The following is a 25500-nucleotide window of genomic DNA, read 5'->3' as shown; positions in this document are numbered from 1 at the left end:
AAACAAAAACTGAAATCAATCTAATGAGATGTCAGAATTGGTGTGATACGACCATGCTGTCTGATTTGTGTACTAGATGAAGATACCCTGACATGTACTCACACACAAGGATTTACAATAATTTAGCTGTGTGCAAATAAAAGTATGAATAATGTCAAATGTCTGGTTTTGCTGTCTGAGCCGATCCGCTTAACAAAACCAAAGGTATTGTCAAAAAAACCTGAACAAGGTTTTTACAGGCTAATTTAAATAAAGAAATCATCTTATTTTTCTTTAAATGTACTCAGCTTTAAATCAATGTGCTTTTATATCTAAACAGGCCAACGGCTGAAATTAATCTTTAGTTTGCTTTCTGTGGACAAATATAGTATGTTTAGTTCACCATCTATCAAGCAGTAGAAGGGAATCTTATATTTCTAAAGGCAAAATATACAATGGGAACAATAAATGACTAAAGATGGCACCTAGGGCTTTACATGTGAGTGATACTGCAGCAGAATGTTTCTATTTTAGACTGAAAAACTAAAAAAATAACAGAAATTTGCTTTCATATTCAACATCAGTAGGATTAAAGTGTTAAAGACAGCAGTCATGTAGAAGCACCAGAGCATTTTATCAGAATCAGGAGTTAAGTAAAGACAAAAAACTCTTAAAGTTCTGTTTTACTGCTATGATTAAATCTAAAACCTGACTGAAAATCACTGTTATCTTTTTTTGGGATAAAAACGCTGCAATACCAACAGAGGGATGCTCTAATGTGACATAATCATCCACACAAACCTGCTAAAAGGCCACAATGAAAAGAAAGACGTCATAAAACTCAAGTATGTTTTTGTTCCTTTTATTGTAAATGAAAGTTATCATTCATGATTTATTCACAAACAGTAAAGACATCGTCATTATTCCCAAAGCTTATTAAAGTTGTGAAGTTAAAATGAACACAGATTATAGTAGGTTAATATAAACTTGAAAAAAAAAACAACCTATCAAAAATAAAGTTCTTCAATATACATTGATTTGAAAGAGCTTTACATATTTCAGACAAGGTCCATTGTATGTGTGCGTCTCCACTGTGTCCTGTATCCCATCATGATGCCCAGACAAACATAAATACAAGTAACATACACGCATGTTTTAAACACAGTTAATGTGAAACATTCGTCCTGTTTAATCTTCTTAACTTACAAGTAAATATGTGTTTGTGTGATTCTCAAGCATTTCCACCTGCATGCTAATTAAACAACCAATTAACAGTTTGGCCCTAAAAAGCAAAAGGTTTGATTAACTTACTGAGCAAAAGTCCTGATCCACTCCTCATTTATTTAGCTTCTTCTTCCAGCATCCGACTATTGTATTCTTTCATCATGGCCATTTCAGCTTTAATTTTCAGTCCTTAACCGTTTTTGGATAAGTTATTTTTTAAGCACCTTAACTCTGACGTATCAATCAGTTAAACAGGAAAAAAAGGCTCCTAACTGGAGGGAAGACAGATGGCAAAGAACCAGATGCATCTCTGAAAAAACAGCAAAGACGCCACAGTTTAACAGGCAGAAGATCAAATGTCAGCAGCAACGAGGTGATGACAGCTTAAAACTGCATATCTCAGCACGGTTTGCAGCGTGTCCTTACTAAATATGAGAAAACTGGAAAAGTGAAGGAAAAAAGAAGTGTCAGGACTAAAAGACTAAAATCTCCAGCAGGTGAACAGAATCTGAAAGTGACGCCCTGATAGGAAAAAATCCTGCAAAGACCTGATACAGGATCCGAGACATACATCTGGACCTTCCATTTACAGCTGGCCGAAGCCTCATCAGAAACAGTCTACATGGAAGGACGACGGTCAAGAAGACGTTCTTATGGAGCGGAAACAGAGAGAAAATGCTGAGATATGCAACAAGAACTTGTCTGAATGGGAGGATGAATCCTACTCAGAACCTGGACATCAACATTATGGAAGGATCATCTGGACAGAAAACAGAACAAAAGACAGCCAACATCTAAACAACAGCTTTGGAAAGTCCTTCAGGAAGTCTGGAGAACTTTTCACAAAGACTGTTTAAAGACTGTGTTGAAGATTAAAGCTGCTCAGACCAGGTTGCCTCATATTTACATTTCGTTGGCCTCATAGCAGGATTATGTCATATTTTGAGCAAACTGTGATTTCTGCATAAGTCTCCTCTCCTGACAGAACAGATTCACTGTGAATCATCACTTACAAAACCTTCAGGTAGGACTTAGCCGATGATGCCAACGACCTGCTTGTGTGGTCTGCTTGTTTTACTGCTCATGTACAGTAAAAATGAGGAGTTGCTCACAACATTTGTGCAGTACTGCAGTTTGTGTGGAAAAGACACAAAAAACTAAACTACTTTGGTAATACTAACTAAAAGCTGATTAAACATCTGTTAGTAATTATGTTTGTTCCAATTTTTTTCTGGAAACTGAAATAATTACATAAAAAAAGAGATTTTCTACAATTTCAAACAAAATTAGGTGTTAATAATAAAATGAATGCTGTTAAACTTATGAATCCCTTTCTCTTTTCTCACTTCCCCTCAAATTTAAACAGATTACACAGATGACTGTAAAATATCACCGACAATAATAAAGTTAGAGAAAATTAGGGGCCTTTTAAAATCCATTTTTAAATGGTTTCTGCATTAAACATGTGGTCATTTCCAAATCGAAACATGAAAAAATACGTTTTTTTTAAGACTTAAAGGCAAAATGGCCTTTCAGGGCCTTTACACTCACATTATCATTTTTTGGTTTTGCTAGCCGGCCAATTGTTAAATAAGTGTTAAAAATGATGAAACATCAGCAACGTTTGCTCCTATGGAGTACTAGTCTGGTGACATGAACGTTTTATTCAACCAGATGCTGTTTATTTTTAAGATACTCTGATTCAGACTTGAACAAAGAAATCATCAGCAAAGAGCCGAGTCACCAGCTGATGCTCAGCGTTATAAATCCAACCCATAAAGGATAATTTTTATGGATAAAAACATCTAAATATGTCATGTTAATGTTTTAGTTTTAAGCCTATTAATCATATTCTGCAGGAGGTTTTAAAACAAAGTGCGATCACTTCCCTTTTCTGCTTATCATACATTACAGTCTTATTCTAAACACATTCAGATCTCAACTCCTAAATAGTCGTTAAAACATGATTTTAAAAAAATCTAAATAGGAAAATATTCAGGATAAACAACCTTTTTTTTAGTGTTAGTCTTTTATGGTATATATACTGTAGCTAGCTGCATTTCTCTGTATTTGCTGGAAGAGCAAACTTGGAGCATGAGCAAACCTCATCTTGTCTGCATGTGCACGATCAGCTGTCCTTAAAGAGTCTCTGTGTCCCCCCAGCAGACTACAGGGGGGTGTCAGGGGGGTTGTTCCTCCTCACCCGGGCTTTCCTGCTCTCCTGTTTCAGCTTCAGGGTGCGAAGTTTCTGCTGTCGGCGCTTCTCTCGGTACCACAGCTGCTCGCAGTAATCGTCCACGCTCAGACTGTTGCCCCCCGCCATCTGCAGGTCTTTGTAACTCCTCACAGGAAGCTGCTGAGGATGCTGCGGCAGCCACGAGTTCCTGTGTCCTGGCAGAGGGGCCACTGGTTGAGGGGCCTCCACCTGGCCCAGAAACCCGGAGACCCCTCCTCCAACTGGTCCCATCCGGCTCAGGATCAGGGGGCCCGGGTGGTTCTGTGGGTGGCGGGACGGATGCAGACTGTGGTTGGGGATAACGTGAAGGCGGTACCGAGCCAGAACCTGACTGTAGGAGTGCTCGTGGCTGGTGCAGGTGTAGAGGCCGGCGTCGTTCAGCTCCAGACGCTGAACCAGCAACCCCCGCTTCATGTGTAGGGAGCGTTCGTCCTCATTCTGGGGGGGACAGGAAGAGTCGGGCTCACTTTTCTAATCACAAGATGTAAAGCAGGAGAGTGATCCATCAGGTAAACTTTCCACGACTCCGAGGCAGAACAGCTTTCTGACAAGAAACTGAGAGAACGTGTGAAACTCACTTGTATGCTTTCCTGAGTCCTCTGCCGGCTGTCTGACCGGGGCATCGTCCACCTCAGCTCAGCCTGCAGCGACCGACCAATGCACTCCAGGAAGGTGGAGTTTCCCTCGACCCCATACACCACCTTCTCCGCCACAGAGTCCGAGTCTGCAGGAGAAACAGATCAGGACACAGGATGTGAGATGTTTCCAGACAATGTGATCTTTTGAAGTGTTGTGCATTTTGACATTAATAACGAGCAGAGATACAAACGATCAGCATCATCACCTGAAACTACAAAGTAATGCTTCATCTGTCATTTTTATATTTCTATTAATATATATTATATTTCTATTATATATTTTTTAATTTTTTAGTTTTTTATATTTTTAAATTTTATATTTTTATATTTTATCATTTTATATTTCATTTTTACCTGTCATTTAGGAGTTGCAGTTACACATATAATCCACCAGATGGCGCAACATCTCTGTCTGAGGAGCGCAGCAGCACGAAGCGGTTTCATGTCTTTAAATCTGCGATGTAACCATAGACTGTCTATGGATGTAACACAACTTCACGTTTTGTTGAACTAATGCTTTACTTAAAAAAAAAAAAAAAAAAAAAAAAAAAACAACAAAAAAAAACTTTTACAGCCGCTACACAATTTGTTTCAGTATCGTAATCATGTTTAAAACACTTGAATGAAGTGCTAGTTGGCTTGTTCTGTAGCTGAAACTGAATGTTGACTTATTTTCATAAAAGAGAAATATGTATATTTTATACATATTTTGCTGAATCTAAAGAAGGAATCTGCTTCGCAAAGAGAAAATGCATAAAGATGCTTTCTTTAGCCTATAACAGATAATCTGGGAATAAACAATAAATGATTGGTTTTTTTTTTTATGATAAAAACCTTCAACATTTACTGTAAAATGTCTCAGCATCCTGTGTTGCATTCAAGGTTCTAGTACTTGACACAAACATGCAACACTGGACATTAAAAATAAAGCAGATTAAACTAATAATCAGAATTTGTGAACTACTTTGTCTAAAAATGTACGACATGTTTATTTACCTGTTGTTGTAACCAGCAGCAGATACAGTGAGGAATCCTGCTGATCTAAATATTCCAGAGAGTGTGTGTGTGTGTGTGTGTGTGTGTGAGAGAGAGAGAGAGTGGAGATCCATTGTTTCTTAGTACACATAACTGTGTTTCTTCACACAGTTTCGGACAGTCGGAGTGCTTACCATCTGCTGTGACTGGACACTGACTCCACGGGTCTCCATACTTCACATCCTGCCTGCGCGCCCGCCTGACACACACAGAAACACACGTTATACTCGTGACCATGGTGTCTCCTCTGGACATATTTTAAACACCACTCCTCTGATCTCCAGTGATACCAAACTTTCCCCAACTACAAAAGTTCAGTCTGATTTAGGGCTGACTGATATGACGATGTATATCGTTTGGACTATAGAAAATGTTAATCGTTTCATGTGAGGCTCTGTCGTGTATAAGATGATTTACTGTGGTATTTTACGTCAAGATGCTCTTTACTGCACGCATGCTGCAAGATAAAAACAAACAAGGAGAGAGACGGTAGCAGACGGGTGTCAGAGCAGGATAATTCACTAACAGATGCAGTTTGGATATGAAAACACTGACGTGGAACCGACAGCAGACTCAGACACAACTAACTCACTTTATCACCTGCGCAGGAATCAGGATGAAGAATACAGAATACAGAATAGAGTCAATGTGCAAAAGCCGCAAAAAGCCACATCAAGTGGTGGCGAAAGTGCTCATAATAAACTTCAGACGCAAACGCTGCAACAGGCTTTTCCACGTGAAACGCCATACAGCCATAGTTCCCCCAGATGGAAGGAGAACACTGCTGTCGTTGTCAAGCACATCTGACACATTAATGATGACTGATACAAAATTACACAAACAATTTTATATCGTTATGGGGATTTAAAAGCTATATCAGGATATGAGATTTTAGTCATTTCGCCCAGACCCAGTCTGATTTATAGTGATCCGAGGGCTTTGGTCCCATCCCAAAGTGTCCCATGTACAAAATCAGGTGAAGCCTGGGATCACCTGTGTGTGTGTGTGTGTGTGTGTGTGTGTGTGTGTGTGTTACGACCCAGACTCTGCTAGGGCAACTGAGCCGCACAAAAGAAAGACCCATGGCCAGGTGTACATATGGACCAATGCAGATTTATTGTCCAATGGGGGAAGACGAGGCAAGAACAGGCCAGAAATGGCCTCAAACTAGCCAAACCAAGGGCAAAACAAGCCCGTAAAGCAGTTGTCCAAACAAAAACAGCACTGGTTTAACTATTCAAACAAAAAACTAACAGATGTAACAGGACAGGATTTTATAGCCACAAACAAGATTTAAGAACCATGAAAATGAACAACACAACAGAAAACAATGCAGCTCTGTCAAAGTCCTCCAGAAATACAAAAGTTCAGAGTCACAACACAAGCTGAGGGCAGACCACTACTGAGCCAGTGGTTGAATGAAAGACTCCTGGTGTCTTTTAAGTCCTGGCGATTAGTGGAGTCAGCTGAGCTCAGAGCTCCAATTATCCAGTGAGCAGGGTGGAGATGAGCAGGTGACAGGAAGGACCAATCCCAGGCAGGAGGCAGCAATCAGAGCTGTGTTTGAGCAGGAATCCCAGCTGAAGGTTCAGAATCAGTAGGCTGAAGAGCAAGAAACAGGCAGCCGGAACGGTGTGGGTCACAGTGGTAAAACGGTAAAACGTTGTTAGAAGTGAGCTGGACCTGAGCAGAAGCTCCGTTTCTGTAGAACATTTGCTTCTCAGACCAGTTGCATGTTTTCAGACTCTGGTCTGAAAACATGGAACAGCAAACCTGGATCACAAAAGCCACAACACGGATGGCCTTGTAAAGGTGCCGTTAAGCTGCTTTAATTGAACTGAAGGAGCTCGACCCCTCGTTCTCACATCCAGGCTAGACCACAGGAATGAACCGAACCTCCTTTTACAAAATTCAGCTCCGTGTTAAGAATTTGAGGAAGATTCAGCTTCATGCTAATTTCTTTTGAGATGCAGACACTTGTCTTTATTCCCTCAGCTCCAACTATGGACGGATTATGAGGCAGCGGGCCCCTGAATACAGACACGTAGAGGCCCCTTGTCCCCCCTACACAGAGGTAACTACAGAAACTAGACAGGAAAGAAAGAATAAAAGATAGAAATGAAAAATTCAGCTGGTTTTGCTGGATTTTAGCTGCTTCTTTTCACTTAGAAAACTCCTGCTGAAAATGGTAACCAAGCTGGTTTTACTTTGGTTTGCTTTGCACCTGTTTGAACCTCTGTGTGGGGATTTTGCATGTCTTTGCAGGGTTTTGCATGTGGTGTTGGGGTCTCTTGGTTTTACATCTGAATGAGCTCTATTTGTGTCTTTTAAATAATTTATTTGGCCGTGTTGAACCTCTAGTGTTGCTGCTTTTCTCGTAGCATTCTTCTGCAGCCATGTTACATCAGTATGCGATTGCATCTCTTTCTGTGGCTTTGAGTCGACCCTTGAACTTCTGTGGATTCCCTCTCTAGTCCCCCTCCTCCCGTAAATCCCAGTTTTAACATGCTTGATTCCTCTCCTCACATCTTACTCCGTCTTATTTACAAGTTAAGGAAAGGAGGAGGAGGGAAGACGAAGGAATCGAGGTAACAAAATCAGACCAGGATTTTAAACTGATGCCAGTGAGTTATGATGCCTTGTCTTGTTGCAGCGTACAGCTTATCATCTTTAACCTCCTGCAGCCTCCTCTCTCCTCCAGACATATCTGAGAAGGTAAAATGTGCTTTAAGAGGTGATTTTGTGAGTTTCACGCAGGAGGAAAGAGGAAAACAAGGAGATGAGGAGACACACATAAGAGAAAAGGGGAGACTTTTCAGTCATTTTGACACACTGACTCTGTGTAACTGCAGGGGTGTCCAGCTCCGGTCCTCCAGTGCCACAATCCTGCAGGCTTTCCATGCATCCCTGCTCCACCACAGCTGACTCAAATCAATTGTGCAGAAGTTCATAGGCTGCCGGATCAGTTCAAGGTAAGCCACATGTGTTTGAAAAGGGATGCATCAAAAACCTGCAGGTCAGCGGCCCTCGAGGACCGACTGTGGACGCGCCTGTTTTCTATCCTCACTTTAACCGTTTCCAGTGTGGTTCTACAGCGGGTCTCTGCTGAGGGCCAAACTCCTCCTCTGTCTAAATCATGACAAATCCTGCAAACTTTAAATCAGCTTTACGGCTTCATCTACTTCCATGATTTATAAAATATCTGAGATTTTTCTGGTCAGATGAACAAACAAACACTCATCATGGTAACGGCGTGGCGTGTCTGTGGGTGAAAAGTGTGCGTACTGCACTCATCAGTTTAACACCAGTGGACAGCAGCAGATAACATCGTTCCTGCAGATGATGTTGTTTAACAGCATTAAATCCTCCCTCTTGTTGTTGTTGGCTGCCTCCTGAGCCCAAAACATCAAACTACTGCCGTTATGAACGAGGAAACGCGGAGAGAGAGACGACTACATAAACACTGGGTGTTGTTTCAGCCACAGTGAGTCGGTTTTTTGGCCTGCTTCCCCCTCGCTCTGGACTGGAAAATAACTGCAGGTCTTTCTGACTGGATAATTGTTTTCACTGAATCATACAGTTTGCTCTCTTGCTCTTCGGAGGATGATGAATCCCCTCCAAGATAAATGTCTAAGATAACTTCCTGCACACAGTTCTGACTTATCATCTCTGTTGTCATCACCAGCTGCAACTTTAATCGCTTTAATTTAACCTTCATTATGTGATGAAAGCTGTGCTGCTAATCTTCATGTGTTAATACTCAACTCAACTTTATTTATAAAGCCCTTTAAAACAACCAGAGTTGTAACAAAGTGCTGTACACCATCGGCCAAAATAAAAACAGAATAAAACAGTTCAAATGCAAATAAACAACACAATAAAACAAGAGATCATTCAAGGAATAAGGAATTAAAACAATAAAACAAACTAAATAAATAGTAAGTAAAAACCAATGATAAAAAATAAGGCACACTGACCGTGCTCTGATAAATGAAATAATGGAAATATAATAAAAGAAATCAAGAAAATAAAAAGAAGAATAAAATTGAATTTGATTAGAAACAAAAACAAACTACAACAAAAAAAAAATTAAATCAAAATTTAGTTCAGGAAAGATAAATAAAAAAAAAGAAAAATTTGATTAAAATATAAAATAAAAAAAGATGAAATAAAATAGGATAAAATAAAATATTAAACTATAAAAATAAATTATTTATTTTATAATTTATTTTTATAGTCTTCCAAACAAGGATGCATCAAATATCTCCAAACCATGACGCCTCCACCACCATGCTCCAAGGATTTCATGCTAGAACTTTATAAAATCTTTCATTTATATCAGAAATGTCTGTTTTGTCCTCAGATGTCTACAGAGCTGGTTTCCAGCAGCCTTTCTGGTCTTTTTTTTCCCCACCTCATGAACCTGAACATTAACCAAAGGAGATGCTGAAAAGGAGAGAAATGCTGCGCTTCAGTTTCCTGCTGTCTGACTGAACTGCTGGAGATCAAACTCTTCTCAGCTTTTCCAGCCTGATAAAATCACACTTCTGTCAGAGCCACGATAGCGTCCACTCACACCCCTCGTCCCTCAGACCCACCCTCAAGCCAACAGCTGAAGTCCACAAACCTCTTTCTCCCTCAGACCTGTTTTAAAGGATGAAAATAGAAACAAAATGAGTGTCGATTGTTTAAATAAGTTCTGGAAACCTGCGGTGGAAAAATCTCATGTTTGATCGCATTTCTGCAGAAAAACTGAGAAATTTAAAAAGAAGTCAGAAACAAAGCGTCTTATTTCACCTCCTTTTCAGCTCATTCTGGGCACGTTAGAAGATTTTTAACTGATTTGTAAATTTATTGAAGGAAACCAGGATTTTGTGGTGATCTGTAAGAAGATGGATTGAATCAGGCGGAGCAGATAAACCTCTACCTCTTGCTGGTGGCGAAGTATCTGGAGCAGGTTTGGCCGTCCCAGGAGCAGTAGGGGTCTCTAGCCAAGCAGCACTCAGCGCAGTCGGAGCCGTAAAACTCGCACCTCTGCAGCCCCAGCTGGGCCACACCGAGCTCACTGGACACATACAGCTGCTCCTGAGGAGGAGGAGGAGGAAGAGGAGGAGGAGGAGGAAACAGGGAGGAAGAGAAGAGGAGGAGGTTTTTTCTTTTAGTTCTTTTCTTTGTTTTTGTGAAGTTTTTCCCTTTTTAGCGTAAAGTTAGAAGAAACACAGCCTGTTTAGAGACAGGAGAGATTTAGACTCCATGAAATGAACCTTCAGGATGATGAAGATTAATCTCAGGTATCAGTTGATCCATGTTCACCGTCCACTTTATCAGGCCCACCTTGCTGATGTTGGGTTGGACCCCATTTACCTTCAGAACTGCTCTAAATCTTATAGCCATAGAGACAACAAGATGCTGGAAACTTTCCTCAGAGATTTTGCTCCATATTGACATGAAGCATCACAGACGCTGCACATCCATAATGAGAATCTCCAGATTAAAAGATGCTCTGTTGGACTGAGGTCTGGTGACTGTTGAGGTTGTTTGAACTCATCGTCATGTTCCATAAAACAGACAAGATTTGAGCTTTGTCACATGGTACACGATGTCACACTCTGGTTAGAAATGGATGAACGCGGTCAGCAGCAACACCGAGGCTACGCCTCTGGACCTGAAAGGGCTTCCCTCCTACATGTGTTGGGAGTTTCCCAGTCGCAACACACACCTGACACCGATCAGACTTTATTTATTAATTAAATCAAAATTTAGTTCAGGAAAGATAATAAATATAAAAAGGAAAATTTTAATAAAACATAAAACTAAAAAAAAAAAAAGATATGAAATAAAATAGGATAAAATAAAATATTAAACCATAAAAATAAATGATTTATTTTAGAATTTATTTTTAGTCATTCAAACAAGGATGCATCAAATATCTCCAAACCATGACGCCTCCACCACCATGCTCCAAGGATTTCATGCTTTCTGCTTTTCATAAAATCGTTCATTTATATCAGAAATGTCTGTTTTGTCCTCAGATGTCTACAGCAAACTTGTGCAGATTGTCGTGAAAATCCTCTTTCTTCCTCATTCTGAGGAACTTCAACAAGTCGTCATGATCATGTCTACATGACTAAATGTATTGACTTGCTGCTAATTAGATATTTGTGTTAACAAACAACAGGTGGACCTGAAAAAGTAGAAACATATAATAAAAAAAATAATAAAAAAAAGACTTTCAGACCGAGAAAACACAAAAGTCATTCGACACACACACACCCACACACACATAGAGACAGAAAAAGCTTACTCTCTTGGTGGACAGCTCCATGCTCTGGATGGGACTCTGTAGGATTCAGAGAAAAACTGCATCAGTATCAGATTTTTCTGTTTGTGAGGACCAAGGTGTTAAAACTGAGCTGTCTCAGTCGGATGCAGCAGAAACAGGAAAACAGTTTGCTTGGTAAGTATCAAACTCCGCAGGTTCTTCTGACTGACATCGGCTTTACAGTCAGACAGAAGCAAGTTTTGTTGCTTTTCCTTCGTCCTGACGGTAAATTACACAGAAACGACCTAAATATCTTGTAAGTTGCTGGCGAAGAAACAATCTATAAAATTCTGGTTTCCACCTGGAGATAAAGAATTGTCCTGTGTAAGGAAGGAGATGTTTTACCACCATATACTGTATAACGGGAAGCATTATGAGGTGAAGCTGCACATTCTTTCTTTCCCTGCTAGTTTGTATCATACCTTTCCACCTGGCCTATTGAATAATTTGGATCTATTTTATGCAGCTCTTATCGCTCATTTAAAAAATAATATGATATTTTGTGGAACTATCATGGGTATCATGATGCATTTACATTTAAGATGTCATCATCAAAACTGGAGGATGTGGTCCATGTAGTCTTTGATTTATTTATTTAAGGTCAGAAAGTTCCATCCATCCATCTTCTGCCGCTTATCCGGGGTCGGGTCGCGGGGGCAGCAGCTTAAGCAGGGAAGCCCAGACTTCCCTCTCCCCAGCCACATTTGCCAACTCTGCGGGGGGGATCCCAAAGGGTTCCCAGGCCAGTCGAGAGATATAATCCCTCCAGCGTGTCCTGGGTCTTGCCCGGGGTCTCCTCCCAGAGGGACGTGCCTGGAACACCTCACCAGGGAGGCGTCCAGGAGGCATCCTGACCAGATGCCCAAGCCACCTCAACTGGTTCCTCTCAATGTGGAGGAGCAGCGGCTCTACTCTGAGCCCCTCCCGGATGACCGAGCTCCTCACCCTATCTCTAAGGGTGAGCCCGGCCACCCTGCGGAGGAAACCCATTTCAGCCGCCTGTTTACAAGGTCAGAAAGTTTTGTGTTGTTATTTCATATGAACATGTGACCCAAATTACAAATTGGTTCAAATGTTTTGCAGAAGAAGACAGAAGGACAGGAAGTGTCTTAGTCTCAAGCTATTTCCATCATATTTTCCTTAAAGGTGGAATATGTCAGATTTTCAATATTTTCTAAATAAATTAACTAACAAAATAACTACAATCATAATTAGATATTTTTTTGAACATGTAGCTTCCAGTCTGTTCATATTTGATGCATTATTAAATTACAAGTTTAATTAATGACAAATGACAAAAAGCACTTTTTTTTTTTTTTTACTGGTAGGCAAATATTTAAGAAGAGTCTTTGTCATTAATTAAACTTGTAATTTAATAACGCATCAAATATGGACTGACTGGAACCTACATGTTTAAAAACTATCTAATTATGATTGTAGTTATTTTATTAGTTAATTTATTTTGAAAATATTGAAAATCTGACATACTCCACCTTTAAACAATGATAAATAAAAGAGATGGTAAGAGGAAACTCCAGCATGTGTTTGCTGACAGATCTGCAGGAATGCAGGAATGACGGGCAGAAACACCAGCGCTTCTCTTTAACAGACGTCATATTTCACGCTGCTGGAGGTCAACGAATTCCTCAGAGCAACATTTAAACTCCACTGCTGACTCTGGGGTCGGGGCAGCTGCTGATATTACAATCTAATAAGCCTCTTTCTTCTTCAGATGGCTAAAATTACCCCTCTGCTCCATTTTTCTGGCTCACTGACTCGTTTCAGCCTTTCACAAAGAGAATCATCGACCCCTGACCGAACTGGGGCGAGGGGTCGAATCAAAGGACGAGTGGGGAGCCACGGAGGGAGAGTGAAAGTATTTTGACGGTGGTCTGGCTGTATTGCCTCCTGTCAGAGCCGAGGAAACACAGAGAGGCTGCAGACTATTTTCCTCTGGCTCCATCCAACAGAAGACCCAAAACACTGCAGATTCATGTGGGGGAAGGGGGAGGAAGGGGGAGGAAGGGGAAGGGCATCTGTTTTAGATGCTGTATCCTGTCTGTTTGGGTCTGTTGTGTTTTTCTTCCTTCCCTTCACGTGTTTTCAGTTCTTATGCGGTCAATGTTTAATGTCTTCTTTTTTTTTCCTGCTTTCTTTGCTCTCAGGTCTTTTACTTTCCCTCCTCCTCCTGCTCATCATCATCATCATCATCATCATCATCATCATCATTCTCCACTCTATTTCTGTCTCTTCACTCTTTTGTTTTTTCCTCATCTATTCGTCCACTTGCTGCTCATGCCTCGCATCTCCTTCCTAGGTTTCCCAGCTGGAGTATTTACACAGAGGATCTTGGGAAATATGTGCCCCGCTGTCTGTATTTAGGTTTAGTGAAGCTTTTCCAGACAAATGTACGCACAAGGCCTCATGCAGCAAATCATATCGTACAGGGTTGGCAAATGGGCATCGAGAGACACTGAAACAGGCGAATCATAACCATAAATGTCCGGAGTAGCCACATGAGGGACTTTGGATCTAAACTGGAGGACTAAAAGGTCCTGTGGGATGAGATGCAGCTGAAGCAGCTGATGTGGTCCCTGAAAGGTTCTAGTTGTGGTTTCTGTTTGAAAAAACTTTTCGGAGTAGCAAGATCTCACCTGGAAGACTGACAGCTCCTCCAGAATCACCTCCTCGGTCTCCCAGTTGTCTTTAATGACCGACACCGCCTTCACAACCTTCCCATCATCTGGAAAATAACAAAGACCACAGACTGACTGGTCAGTGAACGCATCATCAATATGAGCTGCTATGTGTCAAAAGCACAAAAACAGGTGTACCATTTAGATTAAAACTTTGTTACTAAACTGCACCCAAAGTTCTTGATCTGCACATATAAAACAATGATAATGATGTTATTTAATACAAATTGCATTATCAACAACAGCGTAAAACCAACCTCAGAAACAGAAATAAAGACCCTCTACAGTGAAACAGAAGTTTGATATTTTCCAACATGATGCATACCAACAGTATGAGAGGAAAAAATAACCTACAATAATACACATATAAAAATGTTTAATAGTTGACATAAAATCAGAAAATCCTCTCAAACTGAAGCAAGATCTGAATCAACTCATCGGATTTCCACGGGGAAACTATCACCCAGCCTCAGAGACCGGAAACACCTCATCCACTTTAGATGTCAGTCTGGTTTCTGGGAATGCTGGAAATAGTCTCCAAACTTTCCTCTATGATGAAGCTTATATTTAAGACTGGCTTGGAGGCTTGCTGGAAGACGTAGCGTGATGCACTGAGCTCCTCTCTGCTCTCTTTACGCTCCATTTTTACATATGTCATATTGCTGTTATCGTTCATTTGTGTTTCCTGTTTTCTTTCCCAGCAGGTATCCCTGACTTAGATTTACAGTGTTTGTCCTCTCCATCCCCAACCAGTCCAGGCAGACCCTGGTCCTGGTTCTGCTGGAGGTTTTCCTTCCTGATAAAAGGATTCTCCCTCCTCACTGCCTGAATGAAGAGAAGATTTGGTTTCCTTATGAAATTATTCTAGGAATAGATTTTTATAAACACAGTTATTATTAATTATACCATGTAATGAATTTGTTTTATTTGGATTATTCTGGAATTACAATGAACTGGACTGGACTGTAAGATTTACCAAAAACCATTCGGAGCCTTTAAAGAAAGAAATAAAATCTAAAATCAGCTCTAAGACACAATAAGAGCCAAAGTAATGATGCGAAAACAGACATAATGTGATTAAAGTTTTCATGTCCAGTTTTAGCATACCATTCTTATAAATCCTCCATGTTCTAATTAATGGATGTGGAAATCCAGAGACTAAACACAGTGGAAGAACCTCAAGGAGACACTGATACGCTGACAACACACACTGCACAGATGAAGATGTATTAAAACCACATGGAAAATAAATGAGCACAAAGGCACACATTCTTACATAAACACACACACATTTGGAAATGACTTTACTCTCAGGCGCATACACATGATGTCAGGATGCTCCCGGCAATTCCTGTAAACCTCAAAGATCCCACTGAGGGAAATCTCGCGTGTTTGCAGCTGTGTGTGATTAGTAAACTACTGTACAGCGTGTGTCTTAGCAGACACATCTGCACTCATCTGACAACTCCTGCATCAGTAATGATGTGTGGCTCTCGGATGTGCATGATCACCGGAGGCTCTGCAACACATCTGGATCTCTTCTTCATCACATCTCATTCTTCAATAGAGCATAATGAGATGAAAAACTAAACTATCAATGAGTTGATTACATCAAGTTTAGTACACATAAAAACATCTTTAATTTAAATCTTTCAAATGTCAATTTAAAAAAGATTAATTTTTTGAGTAGTTACCTTTTATGTATAATTTTTTCTCAATCAATAAACTGAAGCCTTGTTTTTGTTGCCTTGTAAAGAGAAGAGCGAAGTGTTTTTTTTTTTTTTTTTTTGTCATGTTCACTTGTTTATGGATGATAAGACAGAAAAAGACAAACTTTAACTCAAGTTATTGTGGGATGTGGCTCAGATTTTTGTTTTGCATGTCAGTGTCTGACTTTGCCTCGTTGGGCTACTATCAGATCACTTCACTGCTCTAAAAAGGTTCTGAGTACAGGCAGAGTGAGGGTGAGACAACTACGGAAGAAACTAGGAAATCTTTTGGTCATTACAACGAGTCATCAAGGAGCAAATTGAAAAACTGAGTCAATGTTTGAAAAAAAAAACAAAAAAGCGGATAACTGAGGCAATTAAAATATTATAAAATTAAATTAATGTTACTGGAAAAAGACTGTAACTGCAGTTCCTGTTACACTAAACCAATTAGCAAACAGAATTAACCAAAACAGAAAATTTACAGAAGTTACAGCGCTCATCCACTCCAGCATTTTACAAAACTGTTTTAATGAACTGAAAGTTTGTCTGCTTTTTGCGGATGACGTGGTCCTGTTGGCTTCATCTGGTCGTGATCTCCAGCTCTCGCTTGAGCGATTCGCGGCCGAGTGTGAAGTGGCTGGGATGAGAATCAGCACCTCCAAATCTGAGACCATGGTCCTCAGCCGGAATAGGGTCGGGAGTCAGGTCCTGCCTCAAGTGGAGGAGTTTAAATATCTCGGGGTTCACGAGTGAGGGAAGGATGGAGCGCGAGATCGACAGACGGATCGGTGAGGTGTCTGCAGTAATGCGGACTCTGCGCCGGTCTGTCGTGGTGAAGAAGGAGCTGAGCCAGAAGGCGAAGCTCTCGATTTACCAGTCGATCTACGTTCCTACCCTCACCTATGGTCATGAGCTGTGGGTCGTGACCGAAAGAACGAGATCTCGTATACAGGCGGCTGAAATGAGTTTCCTCCGCAGGGTGGCCGGGCTCTCCCTTAGAGATAGGGTGAGGCGCTCGGTCATCCGGGAGGGGCTCAGAGTAGAGCCCCTCCGCATCGAGAGGAACCAGTTGAGGTGGCTCGGCCATCTGGTCAGGATGCCTCCTGGACGCCTCCCTGGTGAGGTGTTCCAGGCACGTCCCTCGGGGAGGAGACCCCGGGGAAGACCCAGGACACGCTGGAGGGATTACATCTCTCGGCTGGCCTGGGAACGCCTCGGGATCCCCCCCCGCAGAGTTGGAAAGTGTGGCTGGGGAGAGGGAAGTCTGGGCTTCCCTGCTTAGGCTGCTGCCCCCGCGACCCGACCCCGGATAAGCGGCACGAAGACGAGACGAGGCGAAGTTTGTCTGTAAACTGTTTTGGAGGATCTCTATGAAAAGTGAGCAGCCTTGAAAGATGTCCTGACCATGGTTTTTAAGGGATTTAAATACATAAATAAAACAAAAAAAAGCTCATTTGTTGCCATCTGAATATTCTCATTGCCAACAGATCATGTGTCATAGACCATTGAGATGGTTGAAATATGCAGACAGGGTAAAACCACAACTGATTATGTTTACTAATGAAGTGATGTTACAACAAATTCATTAATTCAGCTGCATTAAGAAGGATGAGCTTTTGCTTTAAAACCACATTAGCAGCCACAGCTGAAGTCGGTGTGTGACCTGAGAGTAACCTGCAGAATTTACAATCCAATATTACATTTCAGAATAAACCATCTTGATGTGAACACGCGGCCACGACATAAAATATATTTCAATAAGGACATTATCTACTGAATATTTCCAAGCAACAGCTTAAGAAAAGTCATCTATCAGATGGAAATAAGAGTGGAAAGATTGTTCCTGGTCGTAACGTGAAGTTTGAACACTTGAAAGCGCAGAGGAGGCATTAATCAGGCAGGTAAACGTGCTGCTGATGGGGGGATGAAAGATGCAGGAGAGGAATCCACTTAGAGGAGATGTATGGAGCAGTCAGCACACCTCTGACCCCTCAACCTGTCACCAGCAGTTAAATAACCTCCATCGTTTATCACACACAGAAACACACACTTCATAAACACCCACTTTTATGAGCGTGCTGCAGCTGGAGGAAAGCTAAAGCTTAATGAGGTCCTCACAAACTCAGCAGCTCATTGCCCCTGTCTCCAATGTTTTCAGCATCCAAATAACAAATTAAAACATGTTTACAGTCAGCAAAGTCATCCGAAGTGACAAAAATACTAAATCACTGGTTTTATTACTGACAGGCAAAAAAATATGTATGAATAAAAACAAAACTATACATGCATGTATAGTTTTGCTCCCTCCACTCACCTGTGCCCAGGTGGAGGACATCATATGGTCCGTCTTCAGCGTCCACTTTGTCCACGACGAGCTTCTTTAACGTGTAGGGTGAGTTGACTCGGGTAAGAACAGGTCTCCCGCCCAGAGGCAGAACGGGCTCCCACATCAGCTGGTGCTGCCGCATGAAGCTCACCACGTCGTCTGAGAAGTCCTTGGTGGACTTGTGCTGAGCGTCGTATGTCTCGCTGGGACACTGGAGGACGGCACACAGACAAATGTCAGACTTCGCTCCAACAAAACTTCATCCTTATCCATGACGACGACAATATGTCTTGAATAAGTAAAAAAAAAAAAAAACAATGATGGAAAGATGTAATGAGGTAAAGCTGAAACTTAACTGGTTCTGATGTGACATGAAGACGATAATAAAAGTTAAATTATGTGCTTGGAAAAATATCAAAAACAATATTTTTGATTTTTATCTGAATCCACTTCACAATTTACTATCAACATAACAGCTGATTTTAATAATAATAATAAAAAAAAAAACCTGTTTACATCGTGACTGAGCACAAAATAATGACGTAATGATGAAATATACTATGTTGCTTTTAGTTTTACCTTTAAATAACTACCAAATGTAAATCGCTGTCCTGCTACTGATTTCACATTCTGGTGTCTAAAGAATTGTAAAAATCCAACAGAGAAACAAACAAAATAAAATGATAATAATTCAAGGAACCAAAAGGGTTTGGAGCCAAATCAGCTCCACCGAGTGAAATCAGTGAAGATAAGAATCCAAAACTCCAGATGTAAAAAAAAAACATTTGAAGTGGAACTTGGTGAATAAAATAATAAGAATTTGGTAATCAATAGTTACATTATTGCTATGTGAGGCAGTTGGATATGTGGAGAAAAAACACTTTCAAATAATTTCTTCAAGCAGTTCTTGTGGGAAATGTGACGTCATTAGAAAGCAAGTTAGCAGAAAGCTAACTTAACATTTCATCCCGCAGCTTACAGAAAGCGGCCCGCTAGGCGGCTCACGTCCATCATGAGACTATTCACTAAGAAGTTGCAGGAAGAGAATGAAGAGTTTGTGGGAGGAAAAGAAATGAAAGGCTTGTTGGTTTGAAAAATGAATCTCATCTTGTGTCAGACGTCGTGCTGATTTGTGGAGAAAGTCATGAGGAAAGGGTAACACGAGATGAAAAATGCCGAGTGGGAGGGATGGATGTGGGGAGGAGATGAACTAACACCAGGAGAAGAAGAAACGTCCAGCGTGGCAAAATAAGCTGAAGTGGACAATATGGAAGCCATTATTGCCTCCGCAGTGAGTCACTGATCAGGAGGTGATGACCGCAGCATCTCGAGCCGCAGCTCAACTCTCCTGCAATCAACCACATGATTCATCAGGCCTGCGCAGAGAGCGGAGGTCCTCAGCAGGCAGAGAGAAATAACAACGCACACACACACGCTCAGGCCTTCATGACAAGTCAACGCGTCCCAGAGGAGTCGGCAGCCGAGGTGTTAAATCAACAGAACCCTCGCAGCTTCATCAGCTTGTTTTCATTACAGACGTTCTGTGTGTTTGGAGTCTGATCTCACAGGAAATTCTTAATTTTTCACACAAACACTAATGCAATCTAGTTTTCAATTAGTTTGCAAAGATGGACGAGCTGTGAAGTCCAACATGGCAGCTAAAGAGAAGTACAGCGAGAAATTCAGCCGACGTTTGTGAGCCGAGGTTCGGTTGTTTTACAGTCTCACAGTCGCGCCAACGTTAGAGCTGCTAAACTACATCTAAAAACATCAAAAGGAAAAATACATGATGTGTTTTAGCCACATATTTTCAGGGAAACAAACCTGATGTTTTTTCTTGTTTTATTTGTTATGTCACACACTTCTCTTTCCTTAAAGGGGTGCTATTATGGTATTTCTACAGTGTTACAGCGTTGAATCCTCATCAGAGATGTGAACGGCACTGTTTTTGATCACCTACACGCATGTTTAAGTTTGAGTTTGAGTTCCAGCACTCTCTCTGTTTGGTTTCCATGGCGACGAAAAACGCGTTGTTTTAGAGTTTTTTTCTACTTGGAAATCCTTGTGACGTCCCGGGGAATAAGGTTCGGTGATTGGTTACCTTCTACTGGTTAACAAGGGCATGTACAAATACATCAGGCGGGTGGAAAACGTGGGATAAAGTTATTTTCAACGATGGTTGGTGAGTTTACCAAAGAGAGACATCCTGCTGCATTCGTTGCTGTGGGTTGCTGTTTTCCACTTCGTTTTCAGGGTCTGATTCAGGTTCCAACATGTAGGCCTGTATGCCATGTGCTGACATTGTATTTTGTTTTTTTTTATTGAGTCCATATGAGCCTAACCCTTCTGTTTATGAGATGTTACAATGACGGCGAAAGCAGGTGCGGTGCGCGCTCCCGATGTAGTGCAGTGGCGGGAGGCGGGGCTTAATGCGGAAGAGTCTCAATCCACTCGTTTTGCCCGCAGGCTGATCTGACAGCCTACGAAGAGGGTCGGTCTGAAGTAAATAAAGCGATTTGTAACAATAACTCGATCAATCCCAGCCCTTCTGGTCTCAGAAAAAAAAAAAAAATTCGCCTGAAATGCACATAATAGTTCCACTTTAAAGCATTCGTCCACTGAAAAAGCCGAGTCGCTACTGGGCCAAACGGGCGATGAACTCAGCTGAGCTGCAGTCCTGCAGTCTCAACGCAGACTTTTTTTTTTCTTAAACTGTTGACCTTGCTCACATATAAAAAATGGAAGCTGGTGTCACAAAGCAACAGATTAATGACTCATAGGACTGTGTTGCATAAGCAGTAGCAAAGTGAGGACTGATTGTAGATCTATAGCTGTGCATCATGTTGTTAAGATTACTTTTTAACCTCAGACCAAACAAACAGAAAAACTAAAAGACATCATGTGGTCTAATGTAAGTCCAGCTGCTTCTGTCTCTTCCTACAATCCTAAACTGGCTCCACCATGTCGAGATCAGGTCTCTGAGGGAGTTACTGGGAGTTTAGAAATCAGTTTTATGTGTAATCTTGTAGCTGTGTTGCACCTTGGAGCTGCATCTCCACCCTGCAGGAATGCTTTGAGCAGCACTCCAATGGAAAAACAACAGTGTTATCTCTGGGTTGATGTTTGCGTGTGCACTCACAGTTCCGGGTCTCGGGTAGGGGATGCGGCCTTTGTACTCAACCCAACGATAGTCGGGACCTTCTTTATGGGCGAACGGTCCGTTGAAAGCAGCGCGGATCGATGCCATGGAGTACACGCACACGGCCGAACCGCGGAAGATGGAGCTGTGGGAGAAAGGAGAGGCGTTGGGGAAGGTTTTAAAGAGGAGTGGAAATGAACGAATGGAAAGGCGAGACAGAAAGTACAAAGGAAAAATGAAAACCAAACTTCAATAATCTGTTTGATTCAGGAACTCTTCATAGAAAGACAGAAGGGACAGAAAACTGGGACAGGAATGTTAAAAAGAAAAGATAACAACATGGAAGAAGATTAGAGGAAGGGAGGAAGAAGGAAAGATGATGGAAAAAGAGGTGGGACTGTTTTTATCCATCAAGGTTAGAAAAACACAACCAGCTGGGCCCTATGACCTTTGACCCCAGGTCCCCATCCAACCTGACCTCCAGTCCTCTGTACAGCTGAGCGTGCACATCACAGAGCAGACCTGTCAGGGAGATTCCTTCAGTAGTTCCTTTCAAAGTGACAAATGACCTAAAATACTGAACTAGACACAACTAGGCTAAAGCGCAGAACCAGTTTGGTCCATTTTCTTCAGGACTTTCTGCACTAAGCGCCTCGGACATGTCGGAGCAGCAGCCACGATAAGACCTGTTTGAATTCCCAAAATACAAAGGAAGAGCGCTGCGATGCATCCATCATTATCTCTTTTAGGAAACACCAGAGCATCCTTCATGCAAGAAAGGAGATAATTCTGTCCCACAATCCCTTCAGCTGCAGCTTTCACACCGATGCATTCTGGGTTCATCATGAGGACAGAGTGTTAGCAGCACTTTTCTGACTTTCTCCAATCTTCAAACATAATCATAAAGTTATTTATTAAAGTCTCAGCAGACATCGATCAGATTGTATCTTTCTGTGTCGATCATCTGTCATTTGAAACACATCGCAGGTGTGTGACGTGACTGGAATCTCATTGCAACACCATCATCTTTCATTCCTTTCTTATTTCTTAAAAAAATGTACCGTTAAATCTTCAGAAAGCAGCCTGCATGGAAACCTCGGGATTCCCACCAAATGACTCCCCAACTTAGTCTATTACTACAACCTGTCTTTGGTTTGTCCCTTCTGGGACACCGTAAGGAGAGCAACCGGTGTGTGTATGCCACACACAGGTTTTCTCAGAGCAGATGAAATCAGTGCTGTTTCTGTAGTTACATGAAATCATTTATCATAATGAACCCACAGAGACTTTGTTTCCATCTTTATCATCTTTAAGTTTTCTTTGGACAGAAAGAAGTCCAGAAGGGTCTCCGTCGTCTGGCTCTCGAGACGCCTGATTATGAAAAATCTTCGCTCATCGTGATTTTTTGTCTTATTTAAATATTTTTCTGTCACCTTTGCTTTGTGTTTGTGCTTCACACAGCTGTTCCTGTCATCCATCTGGCTATCATTTATTACTCGTTTTACATTTTTAAGATTCAGCTACAAAGTTTCCTTTGTGATAAAGCTGGTAGTTAGCAGGTATCCACGGCTTCGTTGTGGATAGTTTTCACCAGTAAGTTGCTTTAAGACCTGAACCAACATGTGATGTGTTTTGGTCTCATGTGCTCTGAAATGACAGAAAATCTTTTTGCCCCTAGGAAAATCTTTTATCTGATGGTTTAGTGAGACAAATACATCAGTTCTGCTGCAGTTTAAGAAACACTGAAACTGAAAAGATGTCTCCTTACCTGGATGTGCTGAAGACGCCGTAGATGGTCGGGTTTTGAGGATCTTTGGTCTCCAAAACAAAGATGTCCTCTAGGAAAAAAAGAAGTGTTTTTATTATTATTATTATTATTATTATTATTATTATTATTATTATTATTATTATTATTATTATTATTATTATTATTTTTTTCTTTTTTCTTTTTTCTTTTTTCTTTCTTATTTTACTTTAAGAAGGAAGCAGTTTCCAAGACCAGAGGTTGACTGACTGGACAAATTTCTCAATAACATGGAATATGTGGATTCTGTTCAGATGATCACAAATGAAAGGAGTTATAAAACAGGATCGTCCTTTTGGTTTATTGACTTTGGAGGTAAATCGATGGGATGAGATAGGGAGGAAGAAATGAGGAAGGAAAGGAGACAACCTTTACATCAGTTTTTACAGCGCAAATGGTGAACCTGATTGTTCAAGGAGGGACCGGTGAAGTTAGGCGTTGGTTCCAGAAACATGATGTAAGAGCCTGATAGGAAGGAAAAGCAGGGAAGGGTTCGGTGTTACCTAGCTCATCAAACAGTGTGTCAACTCCAGATGGACCGGGGACAGAACAGACCAGTCTGGCTTTCAGGAAGGTGGTCCAGCGGTTGATGAGACTCCTCTTCCCCCCAATGTCATTCTGGAGGCAGAGAGGGAGAGGAAGATCAGGATAAAGAAAGCGGAGAAAGATTCTTTTAAATCACCAAATAACTCAAACTTCAACATGTCACAACCACAAATTCTCAACAAAAATATTTAGCTTTAAATCACTATTAGATAATGAGGTTAAAACCCTTAAAGTCTTAGTTTATTAATCGTTTTGTATGATTTCTTTATGACCAGCTGGAAGTGGAAATTCCCAAGTTCCCATTTATAATGAAGTGTTGCATCAGTAAAATGTTTGAGCACGACACTAAATTCTTCCATTATAAACACAAACATGTAAACATTGATGAAAAGGTCCTGACACAAACTCTAGTTAGCTTGGAAATGATTGCTGGGATAGGCTCCTGCTTCCCAGCGACCCTGAATTTTACTCAGCAGATAATAAATGTATGGATAGATAGCATTGGTGGAGTCATCGCTGTCCTGTAGCATCTGAAGACTGGGAACTTCACATCTTTATTTTCCAGTCCACAGCATCATCTGACAGCTGCAAATTGCTTTACAGCAAATCACAGTGGAAGACAGGAAAAGAAAGAAGGGAAGAGACGGAGCAAGACATTGGACAATACTCAACATCACACTGACTTTTACCACCTGATGGATGCTCATTCAGCTTCACTGAGATAATCTGCTAAAGTTCAGCTGTACATATGAATAAATACGTTATGAGGCAGAAAATGCCAAACTGTTTACAAAAGGATTTAGAGAAACCGTCTCACAATATACAACCACACGTTGCTCGTTTTGGACATGTAGAAAAAAAACCCCATCTGACATATTTGAGTTCATTAAAATCTTAGGAAATCATGTCAGTTTGTAAAAAATAATCATGACAAGAATCCCTGTTAATGTAAGAAGTCGCAGTAAGAAAAGACTTTTTCATGGTTACATAACTTTTTATGTATTTTTTCGTCCCTTTATTATTGTAGTTTTTTCTGGATGTGAACCTGATATCAAATTACAAATAAATATTTCTACATTTTAACACTGAAATGATTCTTCATCCCATCTCAAGCCAGATTTTAAGCCACTGCATCCAGTATGCCACTGTTTATCAAATGGGGGTATGTGTACCCTGGAGGTACTTCAAGGCATTCCAGGAGGTACGTGATATTTTTTGAAAATATTTCTTTTTATTTATTCTTGAAAACATCCTTGATTAAATTTATATAAATATATTTTTTAAACAAATTTCAATAAATGTAAGTGTACATTCATAAACTGAATTTAAATTTAGATTTACACCATTTCATTCCTCCCAAAATCCCATATTCTGACGTGACTTGAACCCCACCAGTTACGAGCCAAATCATATCCCGTCACTCACTTTGGCCTTGACAATGCAACGGTTAAAGTTTAAAGTTTAATAAATCAAACACAAATGTGCTATATTTCAACTTTTTTCTTAACCAAAAATACTTTGCAGTGGTTAGGGGGTACTTGGGCACTTTGTGGCAAAACGTTTGAGAACTGCTGCTGTATGCAGTCGGTTTGTGCGTCTCTGTGTCCGTCTCTACCTTGCAGACTCGAGCTACTCGACTGTAGACCCTCTTGTCCCATTGGTCAGCTTCCACCGCCTTTTCCTTGAAGAAGAAGTAGACTTTATCATCGTCGGGGCTGTGGGTGTCCGGGATGGAGAAGGATCCCACAAACTCCGGCTCTGAAAAGGACACAGCATACGTTTACTTCTGTTACAGGTAAAGCTAAAGCAGCAGGAGCTTTTAGCTTCCTGCAGCTGTATTTGA

At 41.0% G+C, this 25500-nt stretch overlaps 1 protein-coding gene across 2 annotated transcripts in view; it reads right to left on the bottom strand.

The window, feature by feature from the left end:
- Nucleotides 1-847: 847 nt before the first annotated feature.
- LOC306757489 (semaphorin-3D) overlaps nucleotides 848-25500 on the bottom strand; it is a 146776-nt gene continuing 122123 nt past the window's right edge. Inside the window, exons 8-18 of one of the 2 annotated variants that reach the window (XM_079242557.1) lie at nucleotides 25273-25415; nucleotides 23615-23729; nucleotides 23076-23145; nucleotides 21308-21452; nucleotides 18157-18379; nucleotides 14089-14177; nucleotides 11417-11452; nucleotides 10040-10197; nucleotides 5247-5311; nucleotides 4018-4163; nucleotides 848-3910 (exon numbers count right to left, since the gene is read on the bottom strand). In XM_079242557.1, coding sequence (XP_079098683.1) covers nucleotides 3371-3910; nucleotides 4018-4163; nucleotides 5247-5311; nucleotides 10040-10197; nucleotides 11417-11452; nucleotides 14089-14177; nucleotides 18157-18379; nucleotides 21308-21452; nucleotides 23076-23145; nucleotides 23615-23729; nucleotides 25273-25415 — 1730 coding nt within the window. In that variant the 3' untranslated portion in view covers nucleotides 848-3370. The remainder of the gene's footprint in view (nucleotides 3911-4017; nucleotides 4164-5246; nucleotides 5312-10039; nucleotides 10198-11416; nucleotides 11453-14088; nucleotides 14178-18156; nucleotides 18380-21307; nucleotides 21453-23075; nucleotides 23146-23614; nucleotides 23730-25272; nucleotides 25416-25500) is intronic. The other variant, XM_079242558.1, reaches the window with a different exon arrangement.

Source organism: Telmatherina bonti (assembly GCF_933228915.1).
Source record: "Telmatherina bonti genome assembly, chromosome: 6".
Taxonomy (NCBI): domain Eukaryota; kingdom Metazoa; phylum Chordata; class Actinopteri; order Atheriniformes; family Telmatherinidae; genus Telmatherina; species Telmatherina bonti.
The sequence above is the reverse complement of the archived record's forward strand: the minus strand, read 5'-3'. Positions and strand labels throughout refer to the sequence as shown.